This window comes from Rattus rattus, chromosome 1 (genome assembly GCF_011064425.1).
Source record: "Rattus rattus isolate New Zealand chromosome 1, Rrattus_CSIRO_v1, whole genome shotgun sequence".
NCBI classification, from domain to species: domain Eukaryota; kingdom Metazoa; phylum Chordata; class Mammalia; order Rodentia; family Muridae; genus Rattus; species Rattus rattus.
Genome location: NC_046154.1, coordinates 38509192 through 38528028, shown reverse-complemented (window position 1 = coordinate 38528028; position 18837 = coordinate 38509192). Strand labels below are relative to the sequence as shown.

General features: G+C 49.5%; 1 protein-coding gene across 1 annotated transcript; it reads left to right on the top strand.

Moving 5' to 3' along the window:
* Positions 1-12282: 12282 nt before the first annotated feature.
* Positions 12283-18555, top strand: C1H1orf210 (chromosome 1 C1orf210 homolog). The gene is made up of 2 exons (XM_032918059.1): positions 12283-12399; positions 17737-18555. Exons 1-2 carry the CDS (start codon positions 12283-12285, stop codon positions 18094-18096), a joined length of 477 nt encoding a protein of 158 aa, XP_032773950.1. The 3' UTR covers positions 18097-18555.
* The last annotated feature ends 282 nt before the right edge of the window (positions 18556-18837 follow it).

Here is an 18837-nt window from a genome sequence, read left to right as displayed (position 1 = left end):
CGCCTGAGAGCAGGAATTCTATCAGGCTGATAGAAAACATAACATGCTTTTATTGACCTTGATCGGAATAAAGATTACCCAGTAATATAAACAGTCTAAGGCTAGAGCGGCAACAGGTCTCAGGTGACACAGCTAACAGGTTTCGAATGTTTACAGTGGTCAGCATGACCTCCTGGCAAGAGAGGAGGCAGTCTAAGGAGACCGGCTCCTCCCCTTGGCTACCTGTCTAATACAATTTTCCTCCAGGAATCTCATGCTGGGGGAGGGAAAAGCTAAAGCCATGGTGTAGGCTGGAGGAGGACCTGGCCTCCCAGGGACTTTACATTTTTAATATGCTCTTTTTCTTTTTAATTGGGGCTGGAGAGATGGTTTGGTGTTTAAGAGCATTTGGTGCTCTTGCAGAGGACCCAGGACTCACAGGGTAGGTAGCTCAGAACGGTCGGTCTGTGACTGCAGCTCAAAGAGGATCCTGTACCATCTTCTGGCCTTAACGGGCACTGCATGCACACACAGGGTGAAATTGAATTCGTGCAGGCAAAATATTCATACACATAAAATCAAGACATAAAATAACTTGGGTTTCTGGAGATTTGGCTCGGTGGTTAAAATCTCTGTCCTTCTCAGAAGACCTGGGTTCAGTTCCAACATCCACGTGGTTACTCACAAGTGTCTGCAACTCCAGCTCCAGGGGATTCCACACCCTTTCCTGGCCTCTGAAGACACATGCCTATGTGCACAGACATATATGCAGGCAAAACACGGATACACCTAAAACTAAACCAGAATTGTAAGAACTGTATTGAATTTGCAATGATGATGATTAGTGTGTGTGTGTGTGTGTGTGTGTGAGTGTGTGTGTGTGTGAAATGTCTATGTGAGTGTGAGCACGAGTGTGCCAGGGCACAGAGGACATACTTTGGGAGTTGTTTTTCTCCTTCCACCTTGGTTTCTGGGGTTGGCATTCAGGTTGTCAGGCTAACAGGCTGAGAAGGCAAATGCTTTTTCACCCGAGCAATCTCACTGGGCCTAAGCCTTCACACAGGTCTGACCATTTCCTGGACTACACTGTAGGACACACCAGCACTAAGGTAGTAAAATTATCAAGAGCACACCTTGACCAGACTGCTAAGTTCTACAAAGCTCTTTCCTTTGTTTAGACCTAACCCTCATATCAGTGCCCACCACAGGACTCCTTTATCTTCCCCATGTGGCCTCCTAGGATCAAACTTTTTGCTTTGCCTTTAATCCCCTTACTCAAGAGGAAGAAGCAGGTGGATATCTATGAGTTCAAAGTCAGCCTGATCTACAGAATGAGTTCCAGGACAGTCAGGCTATACAGAGAAACCTTGTGTGTATGTTGGGGGGAGGAGGAAAGAAAGAAAGAAAGAAAGAAAGAAAGAAAGAAAGAAAGAAAGAAAGAAAGAAAGAAGGAAAGAAAGAAAGAAAAAAAGAAAGAAAGGGAGAGAGAGAGAAAGAAAGAGAGAAAGAAAGAAAGAGAAAGAAAAGAAACAATCACACTCACCAAAAAAAAAGCTTTCTGCTATTCTCTCTTTAATTAGAGAGCTGGAGACTGGTAGGTGTGGCTTCCTTATTGGAGCCTTAAAACTCTGGTAACACCTGAAAAGGGTGGTGTCTCCACTTGGAGGACTCTCAGTCATTCAGTCATCTGAGGTGTGTTTTAGTCTTTATTTTTCACATGAGGAAACAGATGATCCTCAGATTAGTTACATTGTGAAACTCAGTTTTTGACTCCAGTGGTTGGATCAACAGCTAGAGAGTGCAACAGGCCCATTAGACTATGTTCCCTTGAGAGGAAGTGGGTTAGGAGTCTTTGCCAGCACTCCCAGGAAGGCTCTACAGCGCTCTCTCTCTCTCTCTCTCTCTCTCTCTCTCTCTCTCTCTCTCTCTCTCTCTCTCTCTCTCTCTCCTCTCTCTCTTTCTCCTCTTTCTCTCTCTCTCCTCTCTCTGCCCCCTCTCTCTCTTTGTCTCTCTCTCCCCTCTCTCTCCTCTCTCTCTCTCTCTCTCTCCTCTCTCTCTCTCTCTCTCTCTCTCTCTTCTCTCTCTCTCTCTCTCTCCCCCCCCCTCTCTCTCTCTCTCTCCTCCTCTCTCTCTTCTCTCTCCCCTCTCTCTCTCTCTCTCTCTCTCTCTCTCTCTCTCTCTCTCTCTCTCTCTCTCACACACACACACACACACACACACACACACACACACCACCCCCTCCAATGATTTCAGAAAACCAATCACTGTGAACTCAGAAAGCATGGGAAATTTAGTCTTAAAACAACATCAACAAAACAATGGGTTCAGCTCTGGTGGGGCGATGGATGACCCCAAGAAGGCAAAAGGTGGACCAGGAGAGATGGGCTGGCAAGAACTTTTCAGGCCTTGAAATTACACCAGGTCACTCTGAAAACCTAGAACCAATAGCATCCAATGGCACATGACACAAGTAACCTATTGTCCTTTTATCTTAAACAACAGCAAGCCTACTTAGCATGCAAGGCACGTTTTGTGAGGGAATACTGCCACCAGGCCCACAGCCACCGGGATCTGTCTGCTGGAGTGCATTCTGGTTACTCAATCTTACTTGATCTTGATATGCTCCCTTTATGGTGGCGAAAGGTGGTGGCAAGTCCTCTGGAGCTCGCAGTGGTGGGGCAGGGAGATATAAAATGGTTTGAAGGCAGTGCCCCAGCTCTGCCCTCTCCATACCGCCTTTTTCCTGTAGGCTCGGTGACGCTTTGCTATCTGGCCTTTGCCATGAACCTGCAGAAGAGACATTTGCTCAAAGTGCACCGACTCCTTTGCATTTTCGCAAGCGCATACAGCATGGGCTTCCTACACACATGGGAGAGCACCTCCTTCCAGGTGTAAGTGGCGTGTGCTCCCAGAGGCTTTCTACCCCTGAACCGGTCCAGTACCAGTGGAACTCAGGTAGACACCCACTTTCATCCTTTCTCTCCAGGACTGCAAGAATACAGCCAACATGACTATTCCTGCTGTACATAGACAGGGTGTGTGTGTTGGGGGAGGCGACATGCTGGCAGCTGTATCTGGCTCGTTAACCAAATGTGGCCACTTATATGGGTTTATTCCTCAGGGTTGGAGGTGGCAGCTGAATGGCTGACTACTTCTGCTTCTGCTCCCAGTAGGCCTCACTGCTGGAGAGGTAACAGAGCAGGGAAGGAGGGTCCATGAGATGCTACAGTTATGCTGTGCGCTTTAAAGGTCCACTATGAATTATCGTTTAGAGTCACTGTGGAGACAGGTCTCCAAGTATATGTGCGAGAGATTTTCTAGATTAGGAAGACCACAGGGACAATGGGTGGCACCCTTCCAGTAGCTGGGGTCCTAGAGAAGAGAAAGAGGAGAAAAGAGCTATGTGTACTCAAACAGCAAGCTCTGCTTTCTGACTGGATACAATGTAGCCAGCCACCTCCTCTTCCTGCCACCACGCCTTCCCTGCAGGAGGGACCAGAAGCACTCCCTCCATCCTTAAATTGCTCTTGTCTGCTGTTTCACTGCATCAAAACAGGTCACTAATACCGCGTGTGCCATTTAGTTCTTTTTCAGTGCCACATGTGGCCAGGTGGAGTCAGGAACTCCGGATGAAATTGTCTCAGGAACCTGGGTGATGAATCCGATGTGGCAACTCTATGAGATAATTTTACTGGAGTTTCAGGGTGGTGTGGCTGGGGACTTCTGAGGCTTAGTAAACTCTTCCTCAGTGCTTCCTGGAACAACATGGTCAGAAAAAAACACCCTAAAGACTCCATGGCCTTGAAATGGACTCAAGTGTCTTGGGGGCTTCCTGGGGAGGGTCCTTTCAGTTACCGAATGCATTGATCCCTTAGTGATAATTGGGTTTGAGGTCTTGTTTGCTTTTTTCTTTTAAGATAGGCTCTAACTATTACCCTGGCTGGTTGACTCTCAGAGATCCCCCTGCCTCATCCTCCCAAGCAATGATATTATAGTGTATGCTGTCACACCCGGCGGGGGCCTCATTTTTACTCAGCTTCGAGCTCAGTCCTCAGTGGGACTTTAGTAATACTGTGAACGCTGGGACATGTGTCGGATGTTGGCAACGGCCGAACAGAGCAGGAGCAGGGAAATGCCAGCCTCCACAGAAAGTCCTTCTGTCTTCTTAAAGTTGTTCCCAAGTTCCAGGAAGGCTGGAAGTGACTAGAAGCAAAGAAGTTGGCAGTTCCTTCTGGCTTCATTCACCATTCCAGAGCAGTGTTACTTACAGTCGAACGGAGGTCCCCTCGAGACGAACGGGAAAGCAAACAGCAGTATTTTTGGTTTTGTTTTTTAATAATTTATTATTATTATTTTCAGTTTATATCTCCATCACAGCCTCTCTCTCTCCTCCCAGTCCCACCCTTACACACACACACACACACAAACACACACACACACACCCCGCTCTTTTAACCCAGAGCCAGTTAGTGGAATTCTAGCTGTGCATTTTATCCAACAGGTTAACCTTGAGCATGTACCAGTGCTGGGCTGATGTGCGCACTTGTGGCACAGTATACACACTCATTATTCTGCTCTTAAAGCCCTTTTCAAAGGACCCTGCCAGCTAGGCATGGTGGCCCCAACCTGTATGCCCAGCACGTGGTTGATGGAGACAGAAGAATCAGAAATTTAAAGTCAGCCTTGGCTACATTGTGGATTGGAGGCCAGCCTGCATGAGACCCTGCTTCAAACAAACAAAAACAAACAAGAAACCTTAGAAACAGGAGGGCTAAGGCTCTCAGATTAAAAGTCATGACTGCTTCGAGGAGGGGTCAGGACTAAGGAGAAGGGGACCGGTGTTAAGTGGGGTTCAGGGCTTCTCATCTTTTGCCTGCTCAGCGTCCATGCTGAGCTTGGATGGCACTCTGAGCTTCCTTTGGGAAATATGATCATGCCTTTGAAAAGAAGTGATGGCTATCTGTCACTCCAAATGGCTGTGTGGAATTGAACACCTCGGCGGGACGTTTAAGTCTTCAGTGCAGAGAGAATAGCTGGGAGGTATCCGGGAAAAGTACTGGGCCAGGGCTGGGGTTGGAAGCCTGGGTTTGAACTCCAGCTGTTACTGATTAAGGGCGTTTTTTAGAAGGTTCTCCTAGGAAGCCTGACTCAGAAGGTTAGCGGCATACTTCAGATAAGAGTGAAATCACCATTGTTGTGCAGGCCCCACCTCAGGATCTCACCAGGTAGCCCAGAACCTGTCTTATCAAGGATTGGATCCCCAGAGCAACTCACTTCCTGGTGCTACTGTCCACCCGCCTCCTCCTGTCTCCCACATAACCTCTCTAGTATGCCCGCCCAGCCTTTCCATTGTGCCCACTCCCCTGCCACAGCCAAGTCCCTTGGCCTCTCTCTCAGTCACTTGATCATCCTTGCCTGGCGGATCCCCAGGACCCAGGCCCTCTCTTCACCTTCTCCCCACCTACTTACTCTTGGAATGGCAGAGAAACAAACACAGTCGCCTGATGCTGGTTAATCTTCCAGTCAGCTTGACTGGATTAGAATCACCCAGGAGAGAATGCTAGGTGTGTTTGTGAGGCTGTTTCCAGGGAGGTTTAACTGACGAGGGGAGACCCACCCAGAAAGCAGTGACACCATCCCCTAGTGGACTGACTAAGAATTCTGGGAAAACGGAGAAGGCAGGTGCAGCACCAGATTTCACGATTCTGCCACCTGACTGTGGCCTATGTGACCAGAACACGACATAAGCAGCGGCTTTATGCTTCCACCGCCATGCCTTCCCACCATGATGGACTCTGTCCCTTTCTTTATACTGTGACCCCAGATTAATTCCTCTTCCTGTAAGCTGCCTTTGTCAGCTATTTAGCCACAGCAATGAGAGACACAGCTAAGACACCAGCACTAGACTGATCACACACTGAACCTGTTCTCTCTCCCTTCCCTGGGGTGATGAATTCCCAACCTTCTCTCCTCCAACTTTGGCCTCCCCATCCCACACTTCCTGCACATCGCTTCCTATTGCTCTGGAAAAACAATGCCACCAAAGACAACTTCCTGAAGCTTGCACCTAAGCCCTGATGTATTTACCTATATAGGTCACCTTCCTCGTGTGACTCAGAGGAACTCTTTCCAAAGCTAGTTCTGTGCACCTGACCCCACCTTTTCAGATGGCTCCTCGGGAATAGCCCCACTCCGTCTCATCGAGCTCCTTCCAGTCTCCCCTGCATTATTCTGGTCAGCATACGAACATAGTCCCACCCCTCCTCAAAGAAAATCGTTTTCTTCCTTCTTCAGGCCCCTCTCCAGTGTCTGCTGTTTCTGTGTTTCTTTACAGCAGCATTCCCCGAAGAGACTTGTCTCTGATTTCCTGTTTGCAGGCACATGTACCCTTCAATCCAGCACACCACAAATCAGGGGGGTCAAGGTGCTCAGAGACTTGCCGGTTTCATAGCATAATTGACTTACTTGTAGCATTTAGAGCTAACCAAGCCCTCTCCCTTTAAATGCTTTGTTCTCTGGCCAGGTCGCCCGTCACTGGTTTGCCTCTTAACCACACAGGCCACTCCCTAGTTCACCAGTCTCCTGGCCTGCCTCTCCTCTCCCTGACCTCTGGCACGTTCCATGGTTTTCTCTCTCACCTGCTAGTTGGCTGTCTTGCCCAGACCCACAATTTTTGTTTTGTTTTTTTGCTGCTTTCTACATTTTTGCTGGTTTTCCATCATACATGCTCAGGACTGCTACATCTGGGCCACTTTATACTATGCATACTGTATGTGTTTCTAGGATGTTTCTTAGATATCCAATGTGCCCCCAAACCGAGGGTCCTAGCAGCAGAGTTCCCCATATCCTGTCCCACTATGGTCTTCCTGCTTTGGCTCTGATCTTCTGGACGGGATTCTTGATTTCTGTCGTTTTGCCAAATCCGAAATCCAATATGCAAATTTTATCGACTTGGCCGTCAAGTTATATCTGTAATCTGAACATTTTCTCTACTGCCTCCTGGCTTCCCTGAGGCCACATCTACTCTGACTTAAATGCTTGCATCAGCCTTCGATCTGACCTCCCTGCTTCTACCAGGGCTCCTCAAGTTCAAAACTGCAGTGGATGGGTCACCCTCAGGCGGAACAGACTCACAAGCCTGAGACACTGATATTCATTTTTCTCACCTTCCTTGCACACTCCGTCTAGCAGCTTCCTTCCCATTGTTTGAGCAAGGCAGCCATGCTCTCTGTTGTTTTTTCTTCTCCCCAGATATTGACACGGTCATGATCTCATTTCATCCAGCCCTCCCTCTACAGTCAGGGTTATGGTTTGACCCTGGAGTATCTCCCCCAGTCTCATACTTTGAATGCTTGCTCCCCGGCTGGCGGTACTGTTTGGGGGAGTTCTCAAAACTTTGAGGAGTGGGGCCTAACTGGTAGGCCACTGGGTTACTGGGGAGTATGTTGTCTCCGCCCACTACCTGTCTTGCTCTCCGCTTGTTGGTCTGCACACCATGTTGTAAACAGTCTGTGACATGCTTCCCTAGGCGAACTGGCTCCTTAGCCACACCCTCCCTGCCATCGTAGACTGAGAGCCTCTCAAACTGTAAACCCAGACCAACCTTCCCTCCCTGAATTCCTTTTTGTCAGGTGGTGTGGTCACAGTGATAGAAAAGTCATTCATAAAAAAAATATATATTTTTTTATTGTGGGCCATCAAAATGGTTTCTGGGTAAAGGGACCTGCTACCAAGCTTGATGATCTAAGTTTGATCCCCGGAATCCATGTGGTAGAAAGGGGGAGCTGACTCCTGAAGGTTGTCCTCTGACTTCCACAAGCATGCTGTAGTGTGTGTGTGTTTGTGTGTGTGTGTGTGTGTGTGTGCGTGCACGTGCACGTGCAAAAATTAAAAAATTACTAATAAAATGTAATAGTTATTAAATGTTGTAAATTTTGCATCAGCGGTGGGGACACTACTTTGATTAAATCTAACCATGTGGCTTTTAGGCCTTTAGAGCCAGTTTTTGGTAGGGATTTGGAGAAGCAGTCTACAGAACCCCTAAAATGCTACAAGCAGAATTTAGTGGGTGACTTTGGTGGGATTTCAGAAGCTGGAATCCTGGCAGGAGTGTGGACAATAAAGGCTGTGGTCATGAAGTTTCAGATGGGAACTGTTGGGTCAAGAGTTGCCTAAAAATCACCCACACACCGATCTCAGTCAGACTGAGATGCTTTATTGAATGTACACCCTGTAACCGATTGATCAGGGCCATAGCCCAGAATTCAGGGGCAGAGCCACTACCCCAAACAACTTTCTCTGTCAGCTCATAAAGGTTAAAACCGCAAACCCCACAATAAACTCATATGCAGATGCAGGAAGTGCTGCCTGATGGTCAGCTCCGACTCAAGCCATTTTAGACATAACAGTTCACATTGACCTTTAATTTGATGGGTCTTACGTAAAGCTTTATGGGAATTCTTAAGACTAACACGCCTCAAACCGAATATAATAGGATATGTAATCAGCATGATCTTGCTCTGAGTCCAGTTACTTCTCTGCGTCAATGACTGGCAGACATGTTACAGCAACAATAGGAAATAGCTGGCAGGCGTGGAACAAAATGGCTACAGCCGTGCTAGGGTGGCAGCCCTCAACAGGAACAAAACTCTACTGTGAATTTGGGTGAGAGGCTTTTCCTGTTACATTCTGGCAAGGGCTTGTCTGCATTTTCCCTTTATTCTGAAACACTGAGTGAGACTGAATTCACAAATGACGTGCTAATTCAGCAGAGAAAACTCCAAGGTGGCCCAGCATTCAGGCTGCAGTGCAGTTATGGCTGACTGACTTTAGTTAGATTTATAGTGAGGACTGCCAACAAATAGCAGAGAGGGGGAAAGTAAAAGACTTGTCGTTTGGCCAAAAAAGAACTTACTTAGAGTTGTGGGTAAGGAAGCCATAGTTGAGAGAGAGAGAGAGAGAGAGAGAGAGAGAGAGAGAGAGAGAGGGAGAGAGACCATTAAAGAGAAGCCATAGTGATGCACACCTTTAATCCCAGTTAAGAGGCAGAGGCAAGGGGTTGGGGATTTAGCTCAGTGGCAGAGCGCTTGCCTAGCAAGTGGAAGGCCCTGGGTTTGGTCCCCAGCTCCGGAAAAAAAAAAAAAGAGGCAAAGGCAAGATGATCTCGGTGAGTTCAAGGCCAACCTGGTCTCCTGATCTACACAGAAAGTTCCAGAACAACTAGGGTTACATAAAGAGATTCTGTACCAAAAGAGAGAGTGAAAGTGAGAGTGAGAGCAAGAGAGTGTGTGTGAAATCGAGAGAGAGAGACAGAGAGACAGAGAGAGAGAGAGAGACAGACAGAGAGAGAGACAGAGAGAGACAGAGAGAGACAGAGAGAGACAGAGACTCACAGAGCTGTGCGTAGGAACAAAGATGCCTTGAATACCTTCAGGAACTGGTAAAACCCTACCTTTCCTTTGCAAAGACTGTACCACCATGTGTTCTACTCCAGTGGGTCCATCGAAAGAAGTGTTTTTCATCTTCATGTCTGTGCCAGGACGGTGCATGGTCCACACAGAGCTACAGAGAAGCCTGGTCTGCGCCTTCAGAATGACAAGAGTGGGAGACAGTCACACCAGTGGTGGCAGAAACCCAGACATCAAGCCCTTTAGGAAATGGAGCAGTAATGATGTGCAGATTAATGATATTTTTCCACAGGATTGCATTGCTGTGAAGGAGAAGTATGCTAAGTACCTGCCCTACAGTATGAAACGGTACATTCTGCAAAGCACAAAGTCCTATCAAGTGTGCCTTTGAGATTACCCACCTGCTCACTGGTGAGAACCTTCTGCAGGTCCTGGTGAGTGCCATCATCAAGTCCCCCACCCCACCTCAACCCCCTGCCCCTCGGGAAGACTCAACACAGATTGGGTGGGTGACATGGCAGGCTGTGGACATGCCCCCACTGTGCCGAGTGAATCAAGCCATCTGGTTGCTGTGCACAGGTGCTGCCGAGGTTTCTGGAACATCAAGACCTTACAGATGAGCTCATCGATGCTGCCAAGGGCTCCTCCAACTCTTAGATCATCAAGAAGAAAGACAAACTGAAGCGTTCGGCCAAGCCTAGGCACTGATTTCCCAGCTGCTGCCTAATAAACTGTGTGCCCTTTGGGATGCCCCCTCTCCCAAAAAAGGTAGTTTTTCCAGCTTCGACCACCAGACACTCTTCTGCAACCGTGGTCCGATGAGCATGACAGCTGCTGAAGCTGGCATTAGAACTTGGTATCATTCATGTAGTGCTGACCTATGGAGTTGGATAACCATTCTTGAAGATTCCGGAGAGGAACCGTGAGGCCCGGCAATGTAATAGGGTTGGGGTCCCTACCAGTTATCGATAAACCCGCGAAATAAGTCCCAAGTTGCTGTGGAGACTCTAGGATGTCTGAGATGCCTGAACGTGGGTGTCTTCCGAGGAGAGTGCAGGTACAAAATGGATCCAGACCAAGAGAAGAGGCCATGTGTGCTGAGAACAAAATAAGCCACAGAGACAATGCTGTCTAGGTCTGCGGGAGCTCACGTTGTGATACGCTGTCCCTGGATGTTGCTCATGGCGCTACGGGGCTTAACGTTTGCCTCACTGGCCTTGCTTTGATCTCACTCTTTCTTCTCATAGCAAGATCCCTCCCCCTTTAAGATAGAATGTGTTGCAGTAAAAATAAAAACTCTGGCACGACCGGTTCCTGTGCATACCCTGGCGGTCGCGCTCTCACTAGTTCCGGCTCCAGCGGGCCATTGGGACTAGCGCTAATTTATCTCGGTGGCGCCACGCTCCAACCCCCCACGCCTCCCCCCCCAGCCCCCGTGTACTTTCTGACCCACTGTCTGCAAGCCATTCCAACACAGCACCCTGTCAGGCCGCCCCGCCCCCACTCACGGCTCTCTTGGCTGGTTTCCACCAGGCCAGGCATACGCATCTTAATTCCATGACTGGCCCAGTGCATCCGGCCACCATACACTCTCTTGAACTCAATTAAGTTGCCACATGAAAGAAGACATCACACAATATCCTCTGATCCAATTGATAAGATATAATTTGCCCATGTAGACAACACAAAATCCTGTACACACCCATCTCTTAAGAACAGTCATAACAACCTGTAACTATGCGTGCACAGAGAAGAATCTTGACATCTGCCGCCATGTTCTCTCAGCTGCTTCCCCCACCCCCACCCCACCGTACCTGTCTTCACCTGAATAATGACGTCAACCTACAAGAATGTTGACTCTGTACCACTGTACATCGGGAGTTTATACCTTCACTTTACATACGGGGAGGGACTCACAGCTAAGAGACTATTCTGAGTTTCAGGGGAGACTCCACATAGACTTTGGAATAATGTTAGAAACATTAAGTTTCTGTGGACGCTTGAAGTTGGACTAAATTTCACATTTTTTTTTTTCTTCTGGAACTGGGGACCGAACCCAGGGCCTTGTGCTTGCTAGGCAAGCGCTCTACCGCTGAGCTAAATCCCCAGCCCCTAAATTTCACATTTTAAAGATTCTTACACCATAAGCCTTTGGGGATGGGGTTTGGGTATGAAATGTCGCTCATAGGCTCATGTTTTGAATGCTTGGTCCCCAGCCCCTGATGGTAACCGGGAGGGTCTCAAACCAACTGGAGGAGGCAGGTTTCTAGGTCCTCTAGGTCCTCGAGGGTGTGTCATCTTCGACCATTTCCTACTTTGATGTCTGCTTCTGTTTCCACCCTTGATACGAACAACTCCCATCACTCTCTCTCACTTGCCACAAGTTGAACGACCGGCATACTTTCCCTCTCGTGATAGACTGAAGTGTCCAAGACAGTGAGCCCAAACCAGTCCGTCCTCCTTCGAGCTGTGTCTGTCCGTGTGCTGGTCACAGCAATAGAACAGTGCCTAAGCCAATGAGTCCCTCTTATCCCGATCTTCTGAAGTCACAGCCCCCTGCCATGTTCACACGAAGCACTTTTACTCTGGAAAAGGGTGATTTATTTTATTGTGTGTGTGTGGTGTTTTTCCAGCCTGTGTTCCTATGCGATTGCTGCACGCTAGTGCCTGTCCAGTGGTGGTGAGAAGAGGTGTCAGATGCCCTGGAACTGAAGTTACAGATGCTTTCGAGTAGCCATATGAATGCTGGGAATTAAACCCAGGCCCTCTGAAAGAACATGTGCTCTTCACCACCGGGCCATCTCTCCTGTCCCTGTTTTACTTTCAACACTCACTGTTATCTGAAACACTCTTCTTTCTCAGCTGGGCTAGTGCCCATCATTGTCATGGACGACCAATGGCAGCAGCGTATGCAGGCTTACCTCACGGTTGCCAGGTGTCAGGGAAAGGTCGGACTGCATCAGAGCTCCTGGAAGAAGTGCCAGAGGGTTGCTGTGTAAACGCTTATGGGATGGTGTGCATTGTGTCAATATTCTTGGAATAAAGGACTGATGGGTGTGTAGGGGACCATTTGTTTATTTCCTCTACTAGGGATTCATGACAGTTCTTTTTCTCAGAGCCTCATTTTCTCCATTTGGCAAGGGGATAATTAGCATCTCCCTCACAGGATGGCCATGAGAACCAATGAACTGGTCCTTTCAAAAGTTGGCACAGGACTGGGTGTGGAGGAAGCACACACCTTTAATCCTAGCACTCTGGAGGCAGGGGCAGTGAGTTTGAGGCCAACCTGGTCTACATAGTGAATTATAGAGCTACATAATGAGACTCTATTTTAATAAAATAAGTAAGTGTATGTGTTGCATATATTATTATATTTATACAAAATGTCCAGAAATGGCAAATCAACAGACTGAAGGAACAGGGGCAAAGAAAAGAGGAGAGCTGTGGCACAATGTGGACTGGGAAAGAAAGGGCCCAGTGATGAGGGTGGAGTTAACCTGACAAGGGGCTAGTACTGGAACTAGGGGCAGAGGACATGATAGGGGGAACGGGTAGAGAGTGTCCTTTGGTGTGAGAAAAGTACCATGACTTCAGTAAGAACCACACAGTATTGTGATCCCGTAAGCTACCAATTTCCATGCTTGAAAGTGTCCAACAGGATGGGTTTTAGGTCTTGAGAATAGGGTTCTATTACAGAAATGTTGCCATTTAAAAACAAGCACGGTGCCTGAGATATCGTAGGCGTTGATTAGATTAGCTGTTGGTGAATGATTTCTTAGCTTCAAAAATAAAATAAAACCCACTTTCCATGGTGCCTCGCTGTCCCACCTTTAATAATATCCACGTTCCTCTCATTTGTTCTGCCTCCCAGGCCCCGCCTCCCAGGCCCCACCCCCAGGCCCCGCCTCCCAGGCCCCGCCTCCCAGGCGGTCTAGATTGTCTCCCCATTTTCACGGGATCCCGCTTTTCCTCAACCTGCACCTCCATCCCCACCACATCAACATCTTCCTCTTCACCAGTCATTCCTCCCAGGCTCTTCACCTGTCAATTATGAATTTATTTTATTTTCTTATATCAATTATTAATTTATGTCAACTCATCAACTTATTTCAGAAATATTCACTGGTTCCATTACAGATGTTGGGGATAAGACATGATAACAAGATGGATACAGACATCATATGATGGCTCATAGCTCTGAGCTGTGGAAGCAAAGGGCAAGGCAAAAGAGAGGAGAGGGCAGTGCGTCCCAGACTAGGGAGTGGCAGGGAAGTTTTGTTTTAAAAGCTCCTAAGTTGTGACTGGAGAAGTGAGGAGCCTCGGAGGAATACTTTTCTGGGGGGAAGCTAGAGATAGCTATGGTGCAGGAGTTGTAAGTGTCGGTTGGAAAGTTGGGGTCACAGCGTGCAGAGCCCAGGAAGAGGGAGCATTGCAGGGTCTGGGCAAAGAATGGAGGTGAACTGAGGCAGGAAGAAGAGTGGGAAGGGGCCCAGTGACTGGGAAGGGTCAGAGTTGAGGTGGCAAGGGGCTCTTACTGGTGAAGTGGGGAGGACTTCATCAAAACAGACTCCAGGTCTTGAATACTAACTCCCAACCTCCAGACGGTCCCGCCATGCTCCTGCCGAAACAAAGCAAAGCTGAACAAGAACCCTCAAGACAGACGGAATGGGACAGCCCATGCCTTTAACTCCAACACGGGGGAAGCAGAAAGAGGTGGATCTGTCTCTCCAAGGCAGCTTGGGCCACACAGGGAGATCCTGTTTCAAAATAAAATCAAACATACACTTGGCCAAAACAACACAACAAACACCTCATGAGACCCAGAAATCTTGGAAAGGAAGCAACCGAGTGCCCATAGCAATGTTGGCCCCAAAGGGCTTGCCTTGCTACAAGCTGCCACACCCCTACCAGTGTCCCCAGCAAGGCTTGGGAGCAGTTGTGGGAAGAAGTGATCTGAAAAGCCACAGTACTTCGCAATGGAGATTAAGACAAGCATTCAATTTAAGGCCCTGAACCCACGCTGGCTATAGGCAAGAGGAAATGGATGTTGCTCCCAACTGGGAGAGACTTTGGGACAGGCCACTTGTCTGTGTGGAGAAGCAGCCATTGCTTCTGAATGAGCCAGGGCTGCAGGTGATGCCTACCGCTCAACGTCCTAACGCATCCTCTAGAAGATAAAACAGATTTTCTCAGGCCTGTAGCCTGTAAATTATTAACCCTTCCGGTTCCTGCTCTCTTCTCTCCCTTCCCACCCCCCAGCCCTTTGTCCGTAAATTGAGAACCTCTTGGAACTTTCCTTTAATCATCCACTTGGCAACTCCTCTGGGCAGCCTCCTCTGCAGCTGTGCCCTGCTGCTTCTGTGGATCCTGGAGTCCCCATCCACCTGCCGTCTTTCTCCCGGGGTTATCTGTGGATCTTGTCCAGCCTCGGGTGCTATGCTGGGTATCTGAGGCTGTCTTCTGCCCTGGGAGAACGTCCAGGTATCTAGGAGTCAGGCTGGGTGGGGATGAGCCCAAGATCCTGACGAACACTGAACCAAGGGTGTCCCAGGCTATGCCGGCCAGGGCAGAGGTGACCCCTGAGCTGTATCTTGAAGGACAATGAGGCACTTGTCCTCAAGATTGAGGCAAAGAGAAAGAAGAGAGAGGCCTAAGGGCCTGGCAAGTAGGATCGAGGGTACCAGGAGACCCAAAGTTTGAACCCCTGAGTAGATGCTTCAGTGTACACACACACACACACACACACACACACACACACACACACACACGCCCGCATCGTGTGCTAGCACTCTTCAGGAGAGATGGGAACATGCTTGGTTCTCTCAGGCTGGGAAGACTTCTCACTGCTCTCTCCCCTGATGGTACCATCTGGCTTGTTGCCTTTACAGGTCTGTAAAACTCCCAACTTCAACTTTGAACTTTGTACCAGCCCTGGAAATCCATTTGTTTATCAGGGCTGGTAGCCGCGCCTGCTGAGATCCGTCCCTTCAGGGACAGGCTGGACCCCTGCTGCATTCCAGTTGCACTAATCCACGGCAGTGGGGGAGGGAGCAAGCTTGCTCCCCCCTCAACACTTGGTGAGATGTGAGCTGAGTCCTCTCTGCTGAGGGAACTGCAAATCCCGCGGCCGGTCCGCCCTCCCTTCACCTGCACTTCCGCCCCGCCCACCCTGCCACGGTTCCAGGTGAGTCAAGCTTCTGCTCTGGCCCGCCCACCTGTCCAGGTTCAGCAGTCTCAGCCGGAAGCCACCTCCACGGACTGTGCACTGTGTCTGAAGGTGGGAGCGGAGACGGGACGTTGGGGTCGTGGGAGAGGGTGCTCAGGCTTCTTCTGATCCACAAGGGCTCCTGTGTGCAGCAGAGAAACTAGATCCAGTTGAGTGCGCCTGTGTCTGCAGATTTGAGGGGTGTGATTATGGCGTTGTGGGTTGTGAAATGACAGTTGGAGGGGGATGGGCAGTCAAGTGTGGGCTGTGAGTTCAGAGGCACTCGGAACGTGACTTTGTGTGTATCTTTGGGAAGAATTTACGGAGCAGGGCCGGGAAAGAAGGGAACAGGTGTAAAACCTTTGAAAGGTGTAAACGAACCCATTGTAGTATACAAACAATTGTCTTTTGAGTACTGAGTGCCTTTTAGGTCCCCAGAAGGCCACCGAAGGTTGCTTGGAAATGAATGAGCAAACTAGGCACGTCCCGTTTCTGAGGCGTCCCTCCCCCCACACTCCTGCATTCACTTTACAAGCCTGGCGCACTGAGCCCAGAAACCCAGCTTCCCAGCCCCCCACCACAGCAGGCACACACCGGCCTACCCAGCCCTCTGCCTCAGGGAACTGTGTGACTGGTAATGGCCAGTTCTGACTGGATGCTGCTGAAGCCCAGGTCACCTGTAGACGCTGGAGCAACCTCACCAGCAGTTCGGTCTGATCTGAATGATAACTCTGAGAGCTGAGGAATGAGAAAGCTCGGTCTTGTGCTGGGTTTTGAGTCTCCCCTGCGCCCCAGCTAAGAACAGGATTCGTTTGGCCTGTCGGGGAGCTGTAGTACTAGACTCAGTTGGCTGCAGGAGTGGATGGGAGATGGTTACATGCCTGTTAGGAGATGGCAGCTGGGGACGGTAGCTAGAGGGACAAAGAGCAGGCAACCTGACCTGCTGTGGCAGAGGATAGGAAGAAAGGCTGGGCCACTGGAGCAGGAGGTGGTGCATCTTGAGTGAGGGCATCCTTTGGGTACCACACGAAGAAGTATGGCCGGGGAGGCCTCTAAGCTGGGTTTTCAGTCCCCTGCCTGGCCACTCTGCCCAGGGATACGTCTGACCCTTGCCACCCTCCAGCAGACACTGCCTGGCCCCTGTCCCCCTCTTCCTTCCGTAGCTGTGCCTCAGATTCGTATGCATCTCTCCACACACTGTTGACCCTCTGAGGCTTCCGAGCCTCATCTCATACGCGTGTTCTTCTCAAACTCAGACGCCCTTCCCCAAGGCTTTCCCAGCCCCGAGTGCCATGGCCCTCCCTCATCGGGCCCTTTTTATACTTAGGTGGTCCTCTGAGATGGTTCCACTGGAAGGCCTGGGGGAATGAAGTAGGAGAGGGTCCTGATGCAGGAACAGGGTGGCAGGGCCGACCTGGCTCTCTGGGGACAATCTTCTGTTCTCCATGTTCTTCTGTTCTGTCTCGGTCTGCTCCAGAGCTGAGTAGCCCCACACAATTGCTATTGGGCTGCCTCTCCTCTGACTTCGATCAGCTTGCCAGGGAACGTGCCAGGCTGCGTTCTGGTGTCAGAGCCCTGAGTTCAAATTCTGGGGCCTCGGCTGAATCACTTTCCATTTTGGGGCCTCGGTGCATGCACCAGTAAGGCAGGAATGGCGTTATACTTATGTAATGGGTTTTGTGAGCACACTGCTAGTGCCAAATCCTTAAGGGATGGCTATTAAGAACATCAGGAATTCCATTGTTGGTCAGTTCTAGAGCTGAAATCCGCGGGCAGCAGCTTTGGGTCTATTCCGGGGCCAGTGGTGTGGGAAGTGGCCCTGTCCTCAGCATGTATAATACTCTGACATGGCTGTAAGTCTAGTGTGGAAGGTGTGCCTTCTGTGTAACCCTTACACCTCTATTTTTCAGGGCTTGTGCCCCAGGGCTGCCTGGAGCCTTGGGTGTCCCTGGAGCCAGGACTTTTTCTGGCAGAAGCCAAGGCTCACTGATGTCGTCCACGACTGCAGCAAACTCAGGTGAGTGGTAGAGAGGTGTGGATGGTTGAGGACAGATTGGGTCCCCTCAGCTGCTGAGATGGGAGGAAGGGCTCTCTCTGCCCACACTCTCTTAGCCTGCCTGCCCCCCACCAACTGCCCCCGAGTAGCTCCATCAGGTAACTGCTTGTAACTCCATCTCTTTCTCTGCAGCCTTGTCCTTAGGGGTCACCAATGCATCAACCTCGGATCCTGGACAGGGCACCGGGGGCCGGGCATGGCCTGTGCTGGTAGGGGTTGTGCTGGGGGCGGTGGTCCTCTCCGTACTCATAGCACTCGCTGCCAAGTGCCACCTCTGCCGCAAATACCGTGCCAGCTACCAGCATCGCCCGCTGTCCGGAACAGGAGTTGGGAACCGCCCACAGGTGGGTGAAGATGAGGATGACGACGGCTTCATCGAGGACAATTACATTCAGCCTGGGGCTGGTGAGATGGAGACTACAGGAAGCCGGGACCACTTCTCTCTATAAGTCCCATCTTTGGACACTTCCCTCCATGCCTGGCAGTTTAAAGACAGTGACACCTCAAGTCTCAGGGTCAGAATTCGCTAGTACCTAATGCTTGACCAGGAACCTGTTTTCTGACATTGGTCGCCAAAGTGACAATTCTGTTTCTCATTAACTCTCCGAGGCTCCCTGCTGTCCCAGGATACAGCCTGACAGTGCATGAATGTGGGAAAAGGCCCCTGTGAGCAGACCTCTTGATTGCCTTTCTTTGACCCCCACTTCCTACTTTACCCACTTCTTGGGCTGCCTTGACACCCCTCACGAAGGCAGCCCTGACCTACAAGTCCTGGGATTTCACACAGGTCCCAACAGAAGACCGTGCCAAACTTCTTACCGAATATTTTTTTCTTTTCAATAAAGTATATGACTTGGTTATAATATATCATGTTTTTCACAGTAATTAATAAATCTATTTTAATGTTGGATTAGCATAAGAAATCGTTCCTTTTACATTTCTCCAAACCTAAAGGTATTGCTCATAGCTGGAAGATACTGCCCAGGCCTTCTTTCCTTCAGCATCTCTCTGGCTACAGTTTATTTTATTAAAATGGCTTAGAAGGTAATGGGGCTTGCTGCCAAGGCTGGTGTCCTGAGTTCGATCCCCAGGACCCACATGCGAAGGGAGGGGACTGACTCCCAATGCTGTCATCTTTTTTCTTTCTTCCTTTTTTAAAAAAGATTTATTTATTTATTCCATGTATGTGG

Coding starts and splice junctions, on each gene's coding strand:
- C1H1orf210 (XM_032918059.1), top strand. CDS start 12,283: ATGGCAGCAGCGTATGCAGGCTTACCTCACGGTTGCCAGGTGTCAGGG. Junction 12,400..17,736: donor GTGTAAACGCTTATGGGATG/GTGTGCATTGTG, acceptor GCCCCCGAGTAG/CTCCATCAGGTAACTGCTTG.